The sequence below is a fragment of the Grus americana genome, chromosome 2, assembly GCF_028858705.1.
Source record: "Grus americana isolate bGruAme1 chromosome 2, bGruAme1.mat, whole genome shotgun sequence".
Classification (NCBI taxonomy): domain Eukaryota; kingdom Metazoa; phylum Chordata; class Aves; order Gruiformes; family Gruidae; genus Grus; species Grus americana.
Window position 1 is genome coordinate 57,968,269 of NC_072853.1, and position 24,119 is coordinate 57,992,387.

General features: G+C 40.0%; 2 protein-coding genes across 5 annotated transcripts in view; one reads left to right on the forward strand and one right to left on the reverse strand.

The window, feature by feature from the left end:
• MPPE1 (metallophosphoesterase 1) overlaps positions 1-2,244 on the reverse strand; it is a 31,989-nt gene extending 29,745 nt beyond the window's left edge. For 2 of the 4 annotated variants that reach the window (XR_008575944.1, XM_054817322.1), the window contains exon 1: positions 2,110-2,244. The gene's annotated coding sequence lies outside the window, so the exon portion shown is untranslated. The remainder of the gene's footprint in view (positions 1-2,109) is intronic. The other 2 variants (XM_054817318.1, XM_054817320.1) reach the window with 2 other exon arrangements.
• On the forward strand, positions 2,207-23,459 carry IMPA2 (inositol monophosphatase 2). The gene is made up of 8 exons (XM_054817323.1): positions 2,207-2,496; positions 8,155-8,288; positions 12,826-12,930; positions 14,292-14,337; positions 16,639-16,747; positions 20,243-20,351; positions 20,498-20,649; positions 21,454-23,459. Exons 1-8 carry the CDS (start codon positions 2,380-2,382, stop codon positions 21,567-21,569), a joined length of 888 nt encoding a protein of 295 aa, XP_054673298.1. The 5' UTR covers positions 2,207-2,379; the 3' UTR covers positions 21,570-23,459.
• Positions 23,460-24,119: the final 660 nt, after the last annotated feature.

The following is a 24,119-nucleotide window of genomic DNA, read 5'->3' on the forward strand; positions in this document are numbered from 1 at the left end:
TTGCAGCAGACCTGAGACACAAGGGAGGAAACCATATGCTCTACATCAGAATAGTAACTAGCTGGTTTCAGCAAAAGCTATAGACTGTTTTACTGTTGGCCAATTCAGTAACTAAAAATTCATCTTTCAAGGAAAAACAGAGAAAACACTTTGTCTGAGATGCTCCCTAGAATGCAAATCCATGGTTAGCTGTAGATTTTCTCATTTGCCAAAGTTTAAGCTGTTTTTACTACATCTCACCAGTACACACAACTCACCGGTAAATATGTCTACCCATCTGCCCCAGCACAGAAACTCTCTAGGGAAGGTCCTGACGCCGCCTCAAGTTATGCTGAGCACAGCATCAATAAAAAGCACAAAATTCTAAAACCTGGAGGAACCCAAGATTAAGGAAGAATCCAGAGGAATTCTGTTCCACACTATTCCAAATTATATTACACGTTTGTAGGGTTATTGTGCTTAATGAAATTAATCTCATGTGAGGACGAAGCAGATACGCGGTCGGAGGAAATAAGTGACTTAGAATAGTTAGTCAGCAGAAAGATTGACAAACATTTGGTGGGGATTTCTTTAAACAAAATTTCATACTTAAACAAACTTTTAAACTTCACTTATTAGTTAATTCACCTTCTCAGGGTTTGTTACTGGGTTTTTTTCTGATTCAAAATGGCAACTAGAAAATGTTTTGCTAAGTAGACTGACAACCTTGCTGTCTTTGTGGTATCCACTGCCACAGTGCAGCTTAGAAATTCAAAGAATGAAGTTGAATTCTTGCACTACAGTCCGTGAAATTTTGTCACTTATTTTAGAAGAAAAAGGTCCAAGCCTTTTATTTTAAAAAGTGTCTATTATTTTTGTGAACTACATATGACAGGAGTGTTATGTCCCTCTCATCCCAAAGTCATCTGTGTCCTACAAGATAAACAAGGAAGAAAACAGATGTAGACTTAGGGTCTGTTAGGTTATACAGAATACCCAAGCCAATTAAACTTACCCTAGTCCCTAGAAAATTAACGATTTATTTTGTGTTCACATCAGAGATAGTAAGTGGTGGTGTTATGCAATTTTCTTAATGCAAATGTGGTCACCACTAAAGCATCTCTGTTCCGCCCCTGAAAGATCACTGAAAATGAAACCATTGACCACAAAACAAGTGCTGAAAGACAATAACAAATTTCATACACCTTTTTCACTAATGGACTCAATCCCTGGACTCCTTTTTGTCCAATTCAGTGCCGATGTGCATCAGAAGTCATGTGGAAAAGCCTCACTTCAGCAGATAAAGTGTATGCTCCTAGCACTCTCTCAGTGTTTTAAGTATTACAGACCGGTTGCTCTATTGCATAAGCACGTATTCATTGTAGGCCACCCTTCTTCTACAAGGCGGATCTAGAATCGCTCAGCTGTCTGCCACCAGTCCCCTACTCTGCTGGCTCAAATGCATGGTAATTTGGCTATACGGTTTCTGGAACAGTAAGTTCTTAATTCTCTTCTTCTCATCCCTGACAAATCCAAAATGACATACAAAGACAAGTGACAAATCTAACGGGCAATGTATTTGTTACCATATGCTTTGATTCCCAAGCACTAACGAGCTGCTGAAATTAAAAATCCGAACTGCCTTTCCACTCCAGAGGCCACTTTTCCCACACTTTTTCCCTTCATTCTTGAGCTGGCTGATGCTAGCCGTCAGCTTTCCCCCCAAAGATCCGATAACGCCGACGGCCGGCCCCCCATTCCCCGGGATCGCCCTTGCCCCCGACGCGCAGGCAGGCCCGGGGCCTCCCGGCCCCGGCTGACAGGCAGCTCCCGCAGGCAGCGCTCGAGAGCCCTGAGGCGCCGTTCGGGCCTGAGGGAACGGCGGCTCCTTATCTCGGAGGAAACAACAACGCCCCAGCTCCAGGCTGGGGGGCCTGGCCCGGCCAGCGGTAACGGCCGCGGCGCCATGCCAGGCGTGGCCCCCGGCCGGGCCATGGCCACGGCGATGGCGGCGGCGCGGGGCGGGCCGGGCCGGCGGCCTCCCCGCCACATCCTGCTCTCCGCGGCCTCGCCACTCTTCTCCATAGCACCCCCCGCCTCTCCCGGCCGTTCTCCGCCCCCGGGGCTCACCTAAAGTCAGCGCCCAGCAGCCAGGCGCCGCGCTGCAGCCCGCCTTCCCCATTGATCGTAGCAGCCGCCGGGCCACCTCCCTCCGCCCCGCTCCCCTCGGCGGGGCGGCGCCGGGGCGCAGAGTGACAGCGGCGGCTGCGGCGCACCGAGCAGGCGGGAGGGCGGCGGTGTGCGCGCCGGACACCCTCCTCCGCAGCCGCTCTTCGGCGGGGAGCCGGGCCCCCGGCGCCCCCCGGCCCTGCCGAGGGCAGCAGAGCTGCTGCCGCCGCTATGAAGCCATGCGAGGAGGAGGAGGAGGAAGGGGGGGCAGCGGCGGCCGGCGGCGGCGGGGACCCTTGGAAGGAGTGCGCGGAGGTGGCGGTGCAGCTAGCGCTCCGCGCCGGACAGGTGAGAGCCGCGCCGCCGCCCGCCCCGCTCCGCTCGGCTGCGCTCCGGCACGCTGCCCGGCGACGGGACGGAGCTGCGGAAGGGCCCGGCGCGGGGGGGGTGTCGGGTCGAGCTGCCCTGAGGCTGGAGCATCCTTCTGCCGGGCGGTTGTACCGGGTGCGCTTCTAAATTTGAGGAAGGGCCGTGTGGGCACTTGGCTGATGCGGCAGAGCTGGGGAGGAGGGCGGCAGGGCTCGGCACCCCCTCAGCCGGGCCGCCGCCGGAGCCCTCGGCCGCTTCCCTCAGCAGCGGGAGGGATGACGGCAGCCGGGACCGCGTCCCTCGGGGGTTGCATCCAGCGTAAGGTCGAGGAGTCGCTTCAGCTGAAAGCAGATTTATTTTGTGACCGGGAGTATTTTTATTTCATTTAAAAAAAAATAAGGAGGAAAGATTTGTCAGCGTGAAGGTGCTTTAGTAACTTTTTCAAATATACACCAAGTGTTTATTGTGATATTGTAATGTTTTGGAGCATGCTGTGATGCTAAGGTTGAATTTATGTACAACTGAGGGGTTACGATGTGGTGCATTTATCCAGAATATTGTGTATTTACACATTAGAGTTCCAGCATTTGTTTTTGGGCAGCTTGTGCAGAGAACAATAGTCGTGTCAGAGAGGTTTCGTCTTCTTGTTATATACACCAGTGTCTTCAGAGTGACTGAAATTCGCTTTCTAGGGATAAATCAGCAGTGGCTCTGCAAAGCTCTAGGGTAGCTTATTTAAAATCTGTGTTTCAACACAGCAGAAGGTTAGTCATCTCAGGAGACATCCTGGCCCCACTGTGTGCAGCAGCAAAACTTCCACTGACTTCAACAGAGCCAAGAAGTGGGATCAGCAGATTGTTCAGATGAGAAATTGGGTGAAACACAAACCTCAGCAACATGTATTTCTTTTATGCTTCCATTCTGCTCTATTTTGAAACACACTTTGGACCTGTACACTATGATTTAAGGAGGCCACTTTTCCATCTTGAGTCCAGGACCTGTGACTTTTCCTTAATATGTGTTATTAAACATATTTTCTCCTTAGTAGAAGACGCATACAAAGATGAACAGAACGCCAGTGGAGAGGAGACTTGGTTTAGTAATACAGGGAATGAATGGATAGTCCAAATAGGGATGACAGGTCATGCTCTCACAGGCTCTCCAAACAGGAGTTTCTCCAGCATACTCATTCTGCCAGTCATTTCACAAGAGAGGCTCTCATGACTTGCTCAAGCCTCCACACCTTATTTGTCAAAATATGAATTTGTGAAGACAGCCGTAACTGTCTCTGGCCATTTTAATCCCCCAGAAGATCACAGCTGGGCACCTTTTCCTGGAAGAAATAAACATTCCAGAAGATTAATCCTTGCATCTTTTTAGTTCACAGTTTGCCATCGCTAACTTGCAACCGGCAGGAAATGGCTGATTCCTTGGCAGGCCAAATTTAAACCGGTCAAGGATGTTTTTTAAGTAGGACTTTGGAACTGGGTAGAGATTTTATTAACTTTGTAATGTTAACAAATGTTTTTAGTTATGAAAACCATCAGAGATCCTTTGAAAGAAAAGGTGCAAATAGGGCTGTATCTTTAAGTGTCAATCCACTTCCAGCTATTCCAAAAGAAGCCAGAGATAAGGACACAAAATGCAGTGTAACATAGGTTTGACAGGACTGGATTTTTGTTGAAAATTGACTGATAAAATTGAGTTTTATTTTGGTCTTCAAAAATAGTCAATTCCACTGGCAAGTTCATCTTTTTCTTCTGCCTCTCTTCGCATCCCTGAGACCTCTCCACCTTTGCCTCCATCCCCAGAAATCTGCTTGCGCTCTCTGTCTCACCCGATCTGAGTCCTGTCTCCAACCCTGCATGAAATTTTGCCACTTCAGCCTTTCTTTTAAGGCCCTCCCTTTCTCAGGACCACGGCAGGTTAGGAAGTCTTGGAATCATTAGAAAGTTTCTACAAGGGTCTTGGTGCAGAAGCCAACCTGAAGACAGACATGCAAGTCAAGATTTTGGATTTCTAGGAAAAGTTAACCAGTAATACAGTTTCCTGGTCTCTCCTTTTGTCTTACATGACCATTTGGTTTATATTGCATCATGTTTCATGAGTATAATTAAAATATATTTTCTTTTCAACAGATAGGCATCTAACTGGAATAATTTCTTCTAAACTTTAAAGGCTGATAATGAAATGATTGCTTGAATATGTGTCAAAAGTGATGTTGCTAGAGTAACTTCTATTCCCAGGTTAAAAATCATTGCCTCTCTTGCCTGTCCTCTTACTTAGTTCCATTATTTTTACAAAATATCACAGGCTTTCATTTAATATGTATGGCTATTTCATAATGAGAGTGGCCATGATTTTGAAATCTCTGTAATTGACCTGCATTAAAATTATGTCTAATTTGCTTTATAAGGCCAAATATAACTGCACTTTTTTGAACTTCCCATCTCCTTTTTCTGTGAGTAAACTCTTAATATGACTTTTTGCTAAAGAAAAGCAGTCATGACTAGTCTCTGCATCTTTGATGCTGTTGAGAGCACTGAGTAATATTTGCAGAGTTCTCTGCAATTACCGTTGGAGAAACTTCACCAAAATGAATAGATGTGCATCCAGGTGAAAACAAGGGTAAGAAACTGAGACTAGAAGCTAGCATGTTGAAGTCCATGCAAACTACTTTTTTTCTCTTTTTTTTTTTCCCAGAAAATAATTTTATGAGGCATAAGAGACCTAGTAGAATCTCACTTAAAAAAAGGTGACATTTTCACTGATACTCTAAAAAGCCAAGATTTTTTTTCCCCCATGTTTGCTCCCAGGGGATATTGTTAGGCTATTTTCTATGGAACATGGACCAATTTTTTAGCAAACCAGATTGGTATTTCCTAAATTATTTGCAGGTAGTTACACTTTTTATCTAGATATCTAGAGCAAATATTAGAGGACAATATTGCAAGCAAGTAACTCAGCTCCCAGAAGTGTGTGGTGAGTGCTAGCAGTATGGTGAGATGAAATATCTAACATGAGCACCTCACTGTAGGTGGCAGGTATTGGCGAAGAAGGCATCTTAGCCCTCTGTGCTTTCCATTCTCCTTTTTTATGACTTAATGTCACAAAGGTGTTAGGAAAGGAAGAACACAGGACCATGACCGCACTGAGCCCTTGGGGCTCCATTTCCCCTGCTCCCTGGCAAATGAATTAAGGAGCAGGGACAACCTGGGTCTTGCTCCATGATGTCATCTTCATGCATGTACTGGTGTAAATGCTCCTTGCTTTGCATCATCCCCCCCAAATGCTCCCAAACAGGGTATAGGATAAGATCTAGCCAATATTCATTGTACAACAGTGATAAGGAGCAATCAGCTGTTTTTATTTCATCAACCGGTAGTTCCTTTGGTCTTCCACTTACCTGCTGCCTGCTACCTAGAGAGGGACTTTTATGGAGCTCCACACCCAGCTGAGAAGACCAGGCAATTGCAGTAGGTATCTACAAACCTTATTGTAAGGCTTCTGCAAGGAGAGGAGTTGAATGATGCTCTCAAACTACTGTGAGTCACCAGGCTCTAAGATTCTTTGTAGGCAGATGATCTTTAGGGTTTATTCAACATAAGTTGAATTCTGGACCTCTCTGACCTCTCTGAGTTCCTCAGGCAGGCACATGCAGGTCACCGGAGGAACGGACAGGGTTAAACATGGTCATGAACAACTGGAGAAAGGATCGGAAATGAAAAATTTTAAATTCAGTGCTGAGAAGCACAAAGGATTGTATTCAGAAAGGAGAGATCAAGTGCCAGAGCACACGATGAAAAGCAACCGATTGCAGAGGACATCCATGGGAGAGAGCTTTCACCTACGCTCTTCTTTTTGCAGCAAGGTTCAGGTGTGATCTCACTCCCCTGCTGAGCAGTGGCATGTACTGATTTAGACAGCTGCAAAAATCTTGTCACTCTATTATGTATTAAAACTGAATAGAAGTCAAAAACATGGCACTGCTAAGAAGAAAATCAAATCTTCTCTATCAAAAGGAGTGTATTCCTCATCTATTTCACTATGTGAGGTTCTAAGCCCAGTTCTAAACAGCGCATTTACTTGCATATAGGTAATATAAAAACAAAGAAAAGCAATTCAAATAAAAGGTAGCAGGTTTTTTTAGAATACACAGCTGAGATGGTTGGAGTGTTTTGGATTTTGCTTTGGACCAAAGATGATCCCAACCAAGGACCTTCCTAGAGCTGCACTTTTATGCTTATTATGTTATTATGGTAAAACCTTCAGGAAAACCGTGCAGGGCATTGAGGGGAGTAAAAAGATTAAGTGTGGCTGATATTTTGATATATAATAATGAACTTCAGCAAGACCTTAAACCTAAAAGTATTAACTTGCCCTCACAAACTCAGTAAATAGGCATAACTAATGTTTTACAGCTCACGAAACAGAAATATTAGTCCAGATACCTTCCATACCCAGGCAACAGTCAGCAATATCCATCACTCATCAGAACAACCAGACACCCTTCAAATGTAGTTTTTTATGCTATGAAAACCAAGAGCTGAGACTGAAATTTGGGAGTTGCTGGTTCCTTTCCCATGCATAATGCAACAGAACTGTTTTCTTTGGTCATCGAACATTTCTCAATGGTTTTAAAATACTTTGATCAATGGAAATTTAGTTAAACAATTGAAATATATAAATTTTAGAAGGGACTTGGAATGTTGGTCTTGTTGGTGCTGGTTTTAGTTAATATAATTCTAGGCAAATAAGTGGTACTTAATTTTTGCTTTGATTTGGTTTTCCTAATTTCAAAGTTTATCATTTTCACTGGTTAAAAAATAAGTCAGCTCCTTTTGCATCCTGCTCCCTTATTTTTCTTTTCAAGGAAGGAGTGGGAAAAAAAAAAAAAAAGAAAATGGGAAAATTGGGAAAAAGCTTTTATTAACTGTTTTCCCATATGTGCATTTGCACTTGATGTGGTTTAGTTCTGAGTTTATAACAGTATAACCCTTGAAAATGAGATAAAGACTTTTCCAGAAGAGAATCCAGGGTTAGATCACTGGTTCCATATCTAGGGAAAAGTCTAAATTTTTGTTTTTGTTAAATATATAGCAATTCTTTGGGAACTAGTGGGTGGTCAGCTCTTGAAGTTCCAAAAACCCATATACACAAGAAAAAATAAACTTTGTATGTCTTTGTTGGCAAAGACAGAAACGAATGGGGTTTGCCTTATTGCATGTTTTTTAAAGTAAGAGAGCAGTGGGGTATTGGCCCTGTAAATTAAAAAAAGAAAAAAGAAAAAGGGGTTTCCATGAAAAATTCCTGAGCCTCAAGGCTCTTTCTTATCTTACATGTATTTTTTGTAGTTTTCTAAATCATGATGATTGCCATCATCCTTTTATTCCATTAGTTGCATCCCATTCATCAATCCTGTTGTGAACTGTCAAGAGAGGTTCTTGCAGAGTGATTCAAAATGCCATGTTCCCAAAGACCCAGAAGGATTTTTAGCCAGAAGAATTAGAACAGCCTCTGGTAGAATTAGACCTACAGTTGTTTTTCAGGATTAGCTATAATTTTTCAGTAAATATATTATTTTAGTGTGCACAGGATGAATGGCCAACAAATCTGATTTGTGAACTTCTGTTTCAGATTATTAGGAAAGCTCTAACAGAGGAAAAACAAGTGTCCACAAAGACATCTGCAGCAGATCTTGTGACAGAAACAGATCATTTTGTGGAAAACTTAATTATTTCTGTTCTGAAAGAGAAGTTTCCCTCCCACAGGTGAGTGCCTGCAGAAAGAAACTATCAATGACCTTTTTTGCTTTAAGAGCTGTATATCTGACTGGCATTTAAAAGTAAATTTAGAAGTCTATATATCTCTCTTACATATTAACCCATTGCTCTTGGACACTTTCATAGGACTCCTTTTTAAAAAAGTATCACTTCCTTATACTTTATATTTTCTAATAGTTATGTTTCTTAATATATATATTTAATAGTATTGTTTCCCCTGTAGGGACATCATGTATGAAGGTTTCATATGAATCTCCACAATTTTCAGAATACTGATCTATTCTCTATTGTATAAGAATTATGCTAAGGAGATCTGTTAAAATATTGCTGAAACTAATGATAGAAAAGGTCCCATCCTGCAGACCTTTCCTTCACCTTCTTTTGCATCACACATAAGCATTTGCCAGATCAGGACAAGATCGTATTTCATCACATTTACCTTGTGTTGTGTAGAATCCTAAAATCAGTGAGAAGCAGGGTTATTTATCATCATCATCATCATTTGATGCGTATACATAAACAGGATATAAATTACTATATGAGGTGTCAACCCAAGGTTTTAAAAATAGATCAGATGGTTGACTCCTCTGGAATTATTATGGTCAGTTTGAAAGTAACAGCTCCTACCACATGCACAGATTAGAGTGTGGTTTTGTATTAGTTGGCTGGGTTTGGTTTGATGCAGAGACTCTGCAGTCAATTTCCACGTTTGACTTCAGTCCACGGGGATAAAATTCATCTTCCAGCAGAGTCAGTGCAGAGCCTGTGTATCGCTTAAACACTGTATGACTTCCTTCTAACCATGTGCATCTCTGATGGAGATGAGCCTCGCACTCTAGCACTGCGCAGAAATCAACAAAGATGGAAATCTGGAGGGCTCAGCTACTAATCTGATTGTCAATGCTGCTGGGAAAAAAAAAAAAAAAAAAAAACACCAACCAAAAAAACCCCACCGCCATAAGAAGGAGGAGAAAGAACATTATATACTAAATATGGCTTTCTAAATACTTGTTGTATGTGATCACATATTGAAGCAGTACTGTACAGCATAATGTGTGGTTCTTGGCCGCGATTCTCAAGAGAGTGCCAGGCTTTACAAGCCTATTATTTGTGTAATATTCCTTCTACTATTGCTGGCTCTGCTCTTTTCTCATCTCCACTATCATGTTGTTTTATTTCTTGAACAGTCTGGCAGAGAACATAAAACATACACATTTCTCATAAAATGAGAATCATCAGAAGCGCTCAAGTTACTCAGAATGGGAACAAAAGTTGTAAGGTCAATGTAGACCTGGGAACTAAAAAATCCCTGAATTTATTAATTCCGTACAGTTAACTTCTGACTTTATAAGCAAATGAAGGAATTGCTGGGTTTTTGAGAGAATTATTTTTTGCTGATATTGGTTGTTGGTTTTGGGTTGGAGTTTGTTCAAACAGTGAATGCATTTAGATTAAACAATAGATTAAAACTAGATTTAACTAGACTAGATTAAAACACTTGCAATGAGGAGTCCACAGTAGCAATCAAGGTTTAAATTAAAATGCAATGAAAACTTTAAAAGATCATTTAAATTGTGTTCAGTCTTTCCCCTAATCTGGCTGTTGAAACTAACAATGAAGATTTCTGTTATTTCTCTTTCTCTTAAACTATCTTGACTCTTATGTTTTCTGAATCAAAAAAATGTATCCTAGGAGTTGTAAAATTAAAAGGGATCGCATTAGAATCTGTGCCATTTGCACTGTGGCAGTGATGAGTCTTGAGATGTTGGAGGTGTACTCAGAAGTGAAGAGAAAACCTGTTATAAATGTCATTCTGTCCCATGTTTGTTACTACTTCTTTCCGTTGGCTAACCGATATGTATCGTCCTCGTTCACGTGTCACCCAAGTTTTCATCTTTGCTCGCTCTCTTCAGCACTCTGACATACTCCAAGCGAGTCTTTTCAAAAGGATACTTTTTCTGGTAGATCTTTGAAGTGTGGGTAGGCACAGCCAGAATATCAGGGGCAACTGGTTGAAAAAGGCTATGGTACCATTTCCCAGTGTTATTGTTACACAAGTTCTCATCTTTGGTGTTAATCCTGTAGACATTCAAACCAGGACACAGCCATTAAGGAGGGTGACATCCAACTCTAGCTTCCCGGCTTTCTGCCCTCAGACCCTGTAAGGAGATAGGTGAGGGATAGCCCCAGTTTGAACCTCCTGCACTCGAGTGGCTATCACTCCTGCTGCAGTTTATGCCATGCTGCAGTATCCTTGCTCTTCCAGCAATTAATTTCAGAGTGGCACCGTGATACGAACAGATGTGCACTAAGGCTTGGATAAAATTACTGGACTCGTTTTCAGTGGGAGAGAAAACTTTAATCCAGATTTGAAGAGAGATCAACAGAGCTGGCAGGCTGGCATATTAAATTAACTACTGTAATAATATGGCTACCCTTCCCACTTCTCAAGCTGTTCCTAAAATTTGGTCTCCAGTACTTCAGGCTGAATGTTTTGCTTAGTTTGTATGTTTTTACAGGACAGAGAGCCATAAAACAACACATCTGATGTTGACCTTGAGGAACTCTCTCTGTTCCCAGTACTGTATAATGGCAAGGGGCTTATTTTAACCTGTTAGCCCAAATTTCATAAAATGTGCACCTAATTTGTCCTGCATCCATTTTGGAAAAGTGGTTCTAGGACATCAAGACTTTGAGTGGCACTGCTGCACCCTGGCTTTGCGTTAGCATTTCTGTATGTGACGTCTGCAGCGTCACACCCCGCTGTAAGGAAAATGCGAGGGGCAGACTTGGGATACTTGAGGGCAAAAGACCTTACACAGAAATACTCTTGTCTTTTTTAAAAAGGTTCCCATTTCACCTTTCTTTGACTGACAAGACAACAGCTACAGTTCAGGCTCTAGCTGGGGGAGCTGGCAGAGGGTTGAAGCAGAGGCATAATTTGTGGATGAAGATGGACAAGCTGAGATGGGATGTAAGGTGCTCCATCTGTGAGAAGATGAGCTTCCTCTGCAGCCAGCAGCCAGCCAGAGTGTAGGGCTTGGTTTAGGTACTAATTACAAGATTTGTAAAAGCAAAAGACAAACAATACAGCACCAACAAGACAAAATGATGGGATATTTAGAGTAAGGAGTCTGCAATTGACTGACAATTTCAAACATTGTTCAGGTCTTTCTCACTTCTCAGTTGCACACTAACACTTTGTCCTTCAGCCCTTATCTTTAATGGAGATGAAAATAGTAACAAACACTTCCTACTTCCCTCTTAATACCAACTGGGGGCCCATAATGCCATCAAAATAGTCCCTTTCTACTGAGGGAATGGCAAAGTAGTATTTAGAAAATTCAAGAAGTGTCCTGCGCTGCCTGCAGAACATTTTAAGCTCATTGTTGCAAACATTATGTGGCATCACGCCGTGTGTGTTGAGGGCACAAGAGCAAATAGCTGCTACTCTAGTCCTAGGGAAGTAACTGCTTCTGCACAAGACATGTTCTCTTCATTTTATCCTTTTTTTTTTTTTTCTCTTTGTATCTTCAAGAAAAGCTTTTTTGTCTTCAAGCATTTGCCGGAACTCTGAATACCACTATCAGTTGTTTGAATATGAAACCAAAAGCAAGATTCAGTACTAGCGATCTGATTCTACACCTTCTGTGCATACAGGACTTTATTCAAATCTGTGAGAGCAGCACCTGCACAACAGTTATAGAAACAGACCCTGAACAGTTTATGGGAGAGCAGGGATAATTAAGGTCAGCAGGAAGTGTGCCAGAACTGGATGTTCATTTCCCAGGGAAAAAGGAGAAGAAAAAACCCAACCATATCAACTAAAAGAAACTGGGACAGAACAACAGAACAGAAGATGAGTTCAGATTTCAATGTGTGCCTTGTGCATCCAAACAACAAACAAAAAAAATTAATTTGTTGATTTTCTCTGGGTCATGGGAAAAAGTAAGTTCAGCTTTGTAAACCTTTTAATTTCCTGAGTCAGACTACTGTAAAAAATTCAAGTAGGAGTGAGACTGTGGATTTTCTAAGAGTGCATTATTTCCTGCTGACTGAATTTGACTGCAAAAGAGAAGCAGCTACGGTTTGCAGTTTATATTACTTAACGCAAGAGACAGGCCTAACCCATAAAATTACATTCTGCATAAAAAAAAACTTCTTGTAGAGTTCCAGGGATGCCAGTTCATATCCATTTCTGCATTCATTTTCATGACTTTCTTAATGGTATATTGGGAAAGTGAACATAAACTGAGTTCTTTTTTACCATGTAAAATACTATGTCATAGATCTGAGAACTGTGCTTCAAAGTTTCTATGAAACTTCCCCATTCCCAAATGAAAAAAAGCAATAAGTGTGTTTATACATACATATACATTTATACAAAAACTTTATGTATATTATATATATAAAAAATATATACATTAAGTATCTCTTCAGAAACAGAAAGATGGAGTTTGTCGTTCCAAGTCACATATCTAAGCCAATTTTCTGGGACGCTTGTTTTATTCCACACCGAATGCAGGTTTATTGCAGAAGAATCCACTGCTGCTGGTTCAAAATGTGTCCTCACCGACAGTCCGACCTGGATTATTGACCCTGTTGATGGAACGTGCAACTTTGTGCACAGGTAAGCGGACAGTGAACTGGGAAATACAGAAAAAGGCAAAATGTAACTTCTCACAAATCTTCCCTTCTACTTAAAGGTGTTTTACTGTGGTAGATTTGTTCCTTTGACTCATAAGTAGGAGTCATCCCTTTATCTCTTCATACCTCACGTAGTGTATCTGAGGGAGTGTGTGTGTATGCTGGAGAGAGCCCTATACTGTTATCTAAAGGTAAGCTGAAGTTTCTGCTGATTGCTTAATGACCCAAAGCTCTTGACTCACAGCTCGTTTATATATAACCGCACATTAACGTGCAGAGACTTGAGCTGAACTGGAGGAACAAGGCTGTGCTATGATGACACTTGGCCTAACGCCTTATGTGGTTGTTACACATTCCTTTCAAATACAAGTGCTTCATTTTTCCTGGGAAGTACAACCATTGCATATATGTAGAGTAGAACTGAAAACTAAGTTGTACATAGATACTGGTTTTAAATTTCTATAATACCTCTCTGAAAAAAAGAAATCTAGGGATCCTTACTGCAGAAATACAAAAATTTAATTCTTCGTTTGAGTGCCAGAAGTTGTAAACTAATGACTATTCATAATACGTCTACTTAAAAACCTTCAATATGTTCTGCCTTATAGTTAGTGACCTAACATAACTGCAGTTATCATTTAAAAAAAAAAAAAAAAAGGCATTTCCTTGACTTTTGGTGCAACTACATAGAATTCAAGGGGGGGGTGTCGTGCTGGTGTTTAATGCAATTAAATGAAATTTTCTCTTTCTAGCAATATTTTCTGGACCTCTACTTTGCAGCCCTTTTTAAAAAGTGTTTTTAAGGAACTAATTTATTTCATTGTTTGAAATGCAATGAATATACTTTAGTCAAAAGAACCAAATTAAATACAGTATCATCACTTTGACAAAAGAGATGGTAGAGGAACTGGTTTCTACTTGTCTTGATGTCAGCAGCAAGGTATCTCCATGCTACTTAATTGCTGTCTCAGATGCTTGAACTTGAACAATATGTGCTCTTAAAAGTGATGACTTGTTATAATAACATTAATGATTTTATACTGGGTAATTCAATTACACTAAAGCAAAAAGATCATATACAGATAATATACAACATGTTTAATATAAAAATCTGATATCTTCATGTGTTTATTTCTTGCCTTCTCCAATACTAAATTACATTTTTAAAGGAAATGACAAAGTTAAAGAGGCTGACAAAGGAGAAATAGTACAATGCCAAGAGCATTTTGACACAAGTAAAATCACAGAGCTCCATGTGGGGTTTTGTTGCCTAAGGGAGTTGCATAAGGAGTAAGTTGAGAGATTTTTCATCAGTAATAATACTTCTTTTCTTATTTTTCACAGGTTTCCAACAGTGGCAGTGAGCATTGGATTTGCTGTTAACAAAGAGGTATGAAGTATATTCTTTAAGATGGGTACCTGAGAGCTGGTTAGACCAACCACATGGGAACTTTAAATAAAATAAATTTTTTTAAAAATCAGCCACTACTCATTTTTTCCCATGCTTTTTAAAAGCATTTGATCATACTCCACTAGTCTAAAATGGTAGTCCAGCAAAACTTACTTACACAAACTGGCAATTACAAGACAATTCTTACAAATTATTAGAAATATTATAGGATTTGTGTGGGAGAAAAAAGAGAGTACTGGTGTGAGCCAGGTTTTGTAAGACAAAACCATAATGAGTTAAATATAGTGCTGCCTATTCGTAATTTAAACATATCTCCCAGCGTTCTTATGTTATTATTATTTCTTCTTTCCTGCTAGCAGTACCTGTGAAAGCTAACTGCTGCTATGAGGCAATTCAGAACTGATTTCTATGAAGAGTGCAAAATTATGGGCCTAGTTCATTTAATTTGCCTTTGTGGTTTTCTTAACATCATAAAATAACTGTATTTCCCACATGAGAGCTTGATTACAGGGGGAAAAAAAGTACCTAGTCTTCATATGTGCCATTTTGAGTTTCCTAGCTATACTCGTGCATGTTAGTGCCTTTTCTCCAGATGTTGTCGGTTTACAGTTTGTTATATACAGAAGAAATAGCTATTCAAATTGCCAAGGAATGTGCCTCTTTCAGCCTAATTCCACGATCTTAAATATATGTATAGCTGTAAGTGAAGCCAGCAAGAATTCTGTGCAATAACAATGTAGTTTTCAGATGTGCTAGTGGCTCTTACTGATTTAAATGGAATAATGTTGTGTACTTCTCTAGTAAGACTTTTCAAACACGGAAACTGCAGAGAAACACTTCCATGCTTTTCTGAAGTTTATTCATTCCCAAAGGTCCTTTTGAATACTACATATTATTACCAGACAGGTTCCTCTAATATTTATGTTTTCTAGAACACCATCATGATTTTGATGCTGCATATTTTGGGTTATGTAAACTAAACAAAGCTGAAACAAAAATAAAGAATTATGTTAAATCTCCCTCAGTAAACAAATGGGAAAAGCAGAAAAAAGCAGTAAGCTAAAAAGGAGCCAAAGTACACACAGGGGAACTGGCCTGAATGTAAGCCTTGAACAGTACTAAAGAAATTCCTGCAGATGTCTTCAGGGAAAGAGTCTATTAATAGTATGTTCCTCAAGAAAAAAAAAAGACCAATTTGGTTTAGATGGGACCTCAGGGTAGGGAGTGCAGACAGTCTATTTGAATTGCCTCTGATGAAACACCAATGATTATTCTCATTGAATGGAGGAGGGCAGCAGGAAAAGATTGGGAGTCTAAAACATCTGAGTTGTTTCCTTGACCTTGTTACCAACTTCTGTGACCTTGGGCAAGTCACTTAATTTTTGTGTATCTGTCCACACCTAAACAAAATATTGCTAATAGTACTTATCTAGGGGTGATTTTAGGAGCTGATCATTGAAGTTTGTGAAGTGTTTTAAAATCTTGTGGTGAAACCTATTAAAGAATGGAAATATTAAATACCTTGGGTTTAAATCAAGGGTCAAATTCTGACCCTCTTCTCATTAGTAAATAGATACTCCCCCAAAAATTCCAGTGTTGATCATTCTCCAGCTTTCATTGAGGGTCACAATATTTGGTATTTCTCTTCAAACTCCTCCTCTTGGACTTCATGAGATTCTCACTTTTATGTGTAAACAAAAGGATTTTGCAGAGAAATGTTTGAACAAGTGACTGGGTTGTACTACTTTGGTTGAAAAGGTGGGCAAATTAAATGCATCATGAAAGGTGAAGTGTATATAAAAGCATCCACTGTTAATAAACAGCGTGCCATGACTTCTGAGTTTGGACGCCTGAGTATTTGGGGCTGCAAATCTTTAGAGTCCGGCCAAAGTCAGTGGGATTACTTCTAGGTATAACTGCTCAGTAGTTAAACATTCAGAATCTGGCCTTAGAGGACTTGCGTACTTTCAGTAAAAACGTACAACTGAATCTTAAATCAACTTAGCATTTAATCCATTCTAATATGAACACAAACAAGCTGCAAGTAAGAGTTTAGAAGATACAGATTGCATTAACTTCTCTTTATAAACTGAATTTTATATGACCTATATCTCAATATCGCAGTAATAGTAAAATGATTCCAGTTTATTAGCATCAATATAATCTTTGATTACGTGTACCAATTAAAATATTGCTGATCTTTCTGCCATTAGTAGTTGTTTATATTTATGATGAGTAATTTGAGTTGCATTCATTTCTTTCCTTTTCAAAATCTTAAAGCTTGAATTTGGTGTAATTTACCACTGCACTGAAGAACGATTATACACTGGTAGAAGAGGTCAAGGGGCATTTTGTAATGACAAAAGGCTTCAGGTATCAAAAGAGACAGGTTGGTCTAGATTTTGTTAGAACTCTAAAAGGAATATGTTAATTTTGTTTCAGAGTTGTTGCAAATCATCATTAGGATAATGAACATCATTATCCTGATGGAAAGTATTTCACCTGCATGATAACTTTGATGTTATGTGTTTGTTTTCTTCTGAAAAATCACAACTTTTCTCATTTTCTTTTTAAAATATACATCTGAATATGAACTATTTAAATAATCCTAAATTATTTTGCTTCATAACCATTGTTTAAAATACGGAAGAATGAGCAGATTCACCAGTTTCATTCCAGTTTTTATGAGCAAGGTGAAATGGGAATGGTGAATCAAATTCAGAGCACTATGGCGGCCGTTATTCACTTACTTTCCAATAAATTTGTACATCATAAAGTATATTATGTCTGTAGGCATATATGCTAACAGTAAACTAAAGGATGCATGTTTCATCAGGGGTTCTTTAGCAGCTTGCTTTTGTGAGTGAGGTATGTTTCAACATACAAATAGCTAGCAACACTTAGTCCACACTTTAATGGAATTCTTTTACTGGTAAACCAAGTCATAGATCTGCCTGTTTACCTAATGATAATAGATAACAATAGTCAGAGAAGTTTTCTTTTAATCAATCAAAATGCAGAGGAGAACATAACACTCAGTTGTAGACAGAAGCTGACATGTGCCAAAAATGTACATCATTGTACACAGGAGATGGTAAAAATTTCACCTCTAAAAGAGATTTAATGAACTTGAAACACAGTAAATTAAAGCAATTTAACATACAGATTTGTTATAGTGCCCCAAACAGACCCTGCATCAAAACTTCCTTGAAATTTGGGAAGTTTGGCTATTCACCTAAATTAATAGTGAGCTGGGGTCTCTCTATTTGAAGAGATGGAGCAAATTGTGAAGTCAACCCCTAAGATTTTAATCCTTGATTATACATCACATTTTTGTCAGTGCTCAAATATCTCATATTCCACAAAAGCCCATGCTCGCAGAGACTATTAGGAAAAACTAGAGGTGCTCCCAGGTGGCCTGGCTGAGCCACTCTTGAAATGACCTTGCTTGCTTTTGCAGTCAGAAAGTTCAAGTTTCCAGTGGAGCAAGGAACAATTTTGGCACATGCCACTTCTGTCCTCCTTTCTCTGGACATCCAGTCTACACGAGTGTCTAGAACATAGCAAGGGAAGTGGACCTTCTGCCCTTCCAAATGCTTTGAAATTTTCCTTTGTTTTGAAAGACATCATTTGGTGGTGGGTAATTTCACCAGTGAAGATGGATCTTCTTTAGTCTCACTTCTATTGATGTTTTAAGTATATAAAATCACAGTTGCTCTTTTCCTGTAAGGACTGTGGCTTCAGTGAAATAAACCAACCCTGGAACAGAGAGCGTGTTTCCCTGTACCTGCCACTGGAACTCAAGTAGCCTTCACCAATGCATGATGTGTTGGAGATCTAGGCTGTCATGTTACTTCATGCCTTTTGTTTTCAGGAAATGTGACTGTTGTATAACATTGATCTACATGATACATTCATTGTTCGGATTTACTCATTTGAAATCACAGTCCAGGCAAACGCTGTTCTTTGTCAATGCCAAATTTTGTAAAGGTTTGGTATGGGAGTCCAAGCAGTCAGGTTACACTTGAATGAAGGATCCATCTTCCCTTTGATCTCAAGTGATACTTTTCTTCTCAAGCTTAGATTCAGGTCAGGCCTTGCACATACTAATACTGTAAGTGTATTTTCTTTTTTTAATCTTCTGTGGTCAACAGAGTTGGTCTTTTCCTTATAAATCTATCCATATCACTATTAAATCTCTTCTACCGAGCCACCTTATTTTTCTGGCCTCTATCAGATTGAGGAGTAGTCAGTAAATTTTCTCTTGTACCTTGAATTCCTTAAACCCCATCAAGTCTTGTGATCAGTCAGTTCCTTTTCCTATGCAGAGACCTCCCTCTTCCTTGCCTTCGGCTCTTCATCCAATTTCTACCTGTAGCCTTGATGAAAATTGAAGAGATCCATTTATACATTAGAAATATATTTAAATAACTCAAAAGAACAACTGTCTTAGTTGTGACCTAGCTACGACTGTGGTGTGAATGCTTGGTGCATTTCAGCAATGAGGCGTGCATTAAATGTTCCGTAATTATAAATTGGGTCTGTTACACAAAACGATTTAAGGTAGATTGCTTTTGGCATCCAGAGTTTTCAGTGGTGGCTAAACAACAAATACCCTGCAGCATGCCTGGATTGGTGTTTCCATATTTTAATGCAGTAATTTAAAAAGTGGTTGTTAAATCTATGTTCTTACAGTTAAGCTTTGTGATACCCTGTAACTTTTAATCTAATTACATACCTGTTACTCACCAACCATTTACTGCATTGCTTGAATCCATAATGTTCCTCTGCAATACTAAATTTATTGGTAGCCTGTTTAATTCAATGTCACTCCAGCCTAATTTGCTTTTGAAAACCTCCTTGCCACTTCTGCTAAGAATTTTCAACTTACGCAATTAGCTGTAATAACCAGGTAGAGATTCCCTATCTGAATGAATGCCTAGCCTTTAACCCAGGGTAGAAGGTGACACCTGACACTTGGGCACAGCCTAGTTAGTAAGTAATCAACTGCTAAACCTTTGAGTTTTGTCATATCTTTGACGCCTCCAAGTTCAGCTGGCACAGCAGAAGCAGGGACACTTGACGTTTGATCAATGTCTCCACCTACATTGGCATATGCTTGTTATATACTAGCAATATTCAGATCTCATGTGAGGACTACTTCAACACCTTGCAAGTCACCATGAGTCTTTCCTTTGACCGCACACAAGGCTGACATCCGCATCTGCTGTAGGTCAGAATTGCCTGTGCTGAACACAATACAAATATAATATTCATATATTATTATTAATTAATACACTAGTTTGTGATAAGAAAGGGGTTTTTTTCAGTCATAAAGTGTCTTCGGTCTTTGAAATGTCAGAATGAAAGGGAGCCATTACTGGGTGGCTGGCAATTTAGGTAGAAACTTTTCTCTTACTGTATTCCCAAATGTTTATCATTTGTTAACAAATTGCATTAAAGTTCCCTATTCAAGAACCATCCTGTTTTCAAAGATGATTAGATTAGCATCATTAATAGTTACTAGGTCACTGGATTATTTTTAGTTGACTGCTAATGTTAATGAATTTGCCAAAAGCTGACCGGTCAATGAAATAAAACAATGTATGGAAAGAGAAGGAATCCAAGAATGCATTCTTGTTTTTAATCTTCCTGTTCTTTTTTTTTAAAGTGTGTTTAGATCAGACCGTTTTATATGAGAAATCTAATCTTGCTTGAATTTTTCTGCAAACATGTCACTTATCCTATGAAAGAGTTTGGGGTAAAAAAAGGGACGTGAAAATTGTTTTTCTATGAAAAGTCCATTAGTGTTTAATTTAAAAACAAATGTCCAGAATCTACCTGGAAGCTGTTGGATTAATGGAAACAACTACCTACATTGCAGATATCTCGAAGGCCTTAATTTTAACAGAAATTGGTCCAAAACGTGACCCTGCAACTTTGAAATTGTTCCTTGGTAACATTGAGAGATTGCTCAAGGCCCAAGCACACGGGTAAGCTATTTTACAATATGTCTCACATTTATGACCAAAATTCATCCAAAAAAAAAACCCGCCACAAGTACATTGCACATTTTGCAATCTTGACACATAGGTTGAAATTGGTTTATGTTACCGTGTCCCCTTCTCGTGGGGTTTAGGGTCCGTGTCATTGGGAGCTCGACCCTGGCTCTGTGCCACTTGGCATCCGGCGCTGCAGATGCCTATTACCAGTTTGGGTTACACTGCTGGGACTTGGCAGCGGCGACTGTCATTATTAGAGAGGCGGGTGGCACTGTGATAGACACTTCAGGTGAGTAAAATATCCTTGTTTTCATTGACTTTTTGGGGACTGGGTGGCTATTTCAGGGCAACTTGTGTTACCTCAGTACAGTCCTTCTCCTGTGGCTCTTTCTCGTTTCTTGCAATATTCTGTAGAAACGTCTGTACTCTACACTAGACTGGCTGGTTATTTGTAACACGCTGATGTAATTTCAGCCTGGGGTTTCATCACATCAAAGGTCTTCTGAGTCAAACTATATTACCATGACTCTGAGTAATTCCTTTAAAGCATCAGACTTACAGTAAAGAACTAGCCCTAGAGATTGGTAGATATGCTCAGACTCCAAACAGATTTTGGCAGAGAGAGAGCCTCCCAAGAAAGGACGTCTCTCGGAGTAAAGGACAGCACAGTCTCTGGATTATTATTTTATTCATTTAGATGGTACACATCTCAGAGTAATGGTTTACTGGTGGATACTGTGGAAAGATGGTGGATTAAGAGGAAGGGTGTGCTGATTGAACTCATTTCCGTTCTATCCCTTGCTGTTGCTAAAAGAAGGGAACATTGCATTTCTTGTTGGATACTGCACAAATCTAGACATTCGCTGCTTCTATTGCATGCTTCAGCTCTGTATCTAGAATTTTCTGAAATCAGTTTTTGCCTGAGATTTCCAGATAGGTGTTGCTGAATTAGGTTGTCCTTCCCACCACAAAAGGAGCTACATATGAAGTTGTTTCAGTGTTTCTGAGCCTAATTACAGCATGGTTTAGATTTAAGACTACATTGCCTTTTTACATCTCCTAAGACAGTTCTCATTAATCCTTTTGTCCTCAGGGGGACCTCTGGATCTTATGTCCTGCCGAGTGATTGCTGCAGGCACCAGAGAGATGGCTATGTTCATAGCTCAGGAAATACAAACTATTCACTACGGACGGGATGATGAAAATTAAATACCTACAATATGGAGTCTGCTCTCCTGAACTATGTAACTTTTGCAAGATGGGTGGCTTAAAGGGTACGTGATTTCAGCAGGATGCTTTCTGTGGAGATTTTCTGTGTCAAATATTTTTTATAAATTTATTACAATGTGGGAAGGCATAGGCAGATTTTTAAACCTCTAAGAATCATGTTTTCTTTTTAATATGTATCTCTTTCAGCAGTATCTTTTTTATAAGATAGCATATTTTACTTGTAGTAAATTAGTCTCAAAATTAAGTTGTAATTTCATATTTGTGGGGCTGATATTTAGTCTTTTGTAACATGCAGCTAAAAATGGAACTTTATTTTTACAGATGCAGATCTCAGGTAAATGAGTTTTAGGACTGTAGTAAGGATGAGTAGTTAAGACGTGTGCCTATAATACCCTTGTTCTATACTTAAGAATGCAATAAAAGTGACATTATTGTTTCCTAACTATGTCATAGCTATATATCCATATATATGAATATGTACATATATGTATGTCTGTGTGTATGTGTGTATATATGTACACCTACACATGTATATACATGTATACACACACATACCCATGTGTGTATGTGTATATATATATATATATGGGTATCCTCGATGTTTACAGCAATTTAGAGAATGCATAGAAGAAAGCTAATATTGGAAGTTATTTTCAGGTAAAGAGTATAGGTTACTTACGGGATTTTGGTTGGGGCTATCCGAATGGCAAATAACAGAGCTGATCATGGAAAATGTTTAATGATTTTGCAAACTGTCCAGGTAGATCTTGTTTCCCTTCATCCCTCTGCATGGGGATAAATCATACTGTCCTACCGGCCTCTGTAAGATGTTCAAACCTGCAAACACTTACTACCATAAAGTAATTATAGTTAGAACCAGGAATACTGAACTCTACTGAGTTATTCACAGTATTAATTATGACATACAGTAGGAGGCCAGCAGAATAGAGCACAGTGTCAAGGAGCTGTTGATGTTAGAGAAACTTTGAGCAGAATGGCAGGATGTGGCCCCTTATAGGCAAGTTATTAAAAATATGCACATAAGATATGCTTGCTAAAAGTTATAAATCACATGCCCTTCTCGCACAAAGTTGTAATCGCACTTTTTGATCAGAGAAACCTGTAAAATCAGTTGCACACATTTCCTAAATACACAGTCATTCTCTATTCTTGTATCTAGCATTGGTTTTAATTCCACCAAGGTGATCATTTCTATTTAGATTATTTTTTAAATCGTGAGCACAGGGAAAAATACAGGTATGTCCAGAAAAGTAGTCAAGATGAAATAACTTCTATTTTTTTCTTAAAAAATTGAATTAAAAGGTATCGCTTTTTTGCAAGAGTGCAAATTAGAGTGAGCCAAAAATTAAGTTGGTTAAAAAATTTTAACTCTTTTTATACACTGCATGAGTAGACTTTGTAAATGTGTTCAGATATCTGCTTAGAACATACAAACTAAACAGTATTTTTTAAAATAACCTTACATGTGTTTATTGCAATGAAAATGTTTTTCACTGAATATAACATAAAATTCTGTCTCATTTCCTGATGCTTTTTTTTTTCACAAGAAATACAAAGTATTGACTGTGTGAAGAATGTCTAAATCCAACTAAGCATTTAAGAACCAATGGTTCCTACCAGAAAACCAACTCTGCCCGTCACAGTGATCGTTTTGTCACTGCTCCCTCTTACTCCCCCCATTTCTTTGTAACACCCCCCCCCCCCCCCAATTCAGAAACGGAGATTGTAAGCCCTCTGGGGCAGGGACTGTAGTACTTTGGCTCTGGGTTTGCACAGTGCTAATAGGATGCGATTCTGGTCCACGACTAGGCACTGAGGTGCTATAATAATACAAATAATAAGTACTAATAGGCTCACTTGTCTCTTATTCGCCCTCCCCCCACTTTCTGAGCACAGCAGAGATCCGAGTGGCAGATGTGGAGCTTGGTGGCATCACTCTGATCCCAAGGCACTTAGCCTTGGCAGCCGTGGGAGCAGCCGGGGCTTTACTCGGACTTCTGCCATGGCCGTAAGCCCCGTCAGGAAGCTTACACTGGCAGGGGATCAAGTGTGGTGGGAGCTCAGCCCCACTTCATCCGCTCCCCCTCCTCACCCCGTCCCCCGTCCTCCATCGCTCTGGGAGAGGAGCGTGTGCGAGAAGCTGCTGCGTGGCTCTGGCAAGGTTTCCCAGCAGCTCAGCCTGCTCATACAAAGAAAGTCTCTGACCCAGTTAGGGCTGGCGTGCGCTGGCGTCCCAGGGCTCGGCGAAGTAGGGAAATCTGTGCATTGACTTCCATGGCACTCGCCAGCGATTTGCGAAGCTGGGAGCCAAGCGTGGTGGGAAGGGAGAGGTGCAGAAACCCACTCACAAGTTCTCGTTTGTGCCTGGGATGCAGTTTTGGTTTTTATTTGGGCTGCAGTTCAAGTGTGTGAAACTGGCAGTGTGTGTGTGGAGCAGCAATCCTGTCTCCCCCACCTCCTCTGCCGCCCGTGTGCCAGTACAGACATTTCTGAACCCTTCCAGTAGAC

Coding starts and splice junctions, on each gene's coding strand:
- IMPA2 (XM_054817323.1), top strand. CDS start 2,380: ATGAAGCCATGCGAGGAGGAGGAGGAGGAAGGGGGGGCAGCGGCGGCC. Junction 8,289..12,825: donor GAGAAGTTTCCCTCCCACAG/GTGAGTGCCTGC, acceptor CACCGAATGCAG/GTTTATTGCAGAAGAATCCA. Junction 20,352..20,497: donor CTCAAGGCCCAAGCACACGG/GTAAGCTATTTT, acceptor CGTGGGGTTTAG/GGTCCGTGTCATTGGGAGCT.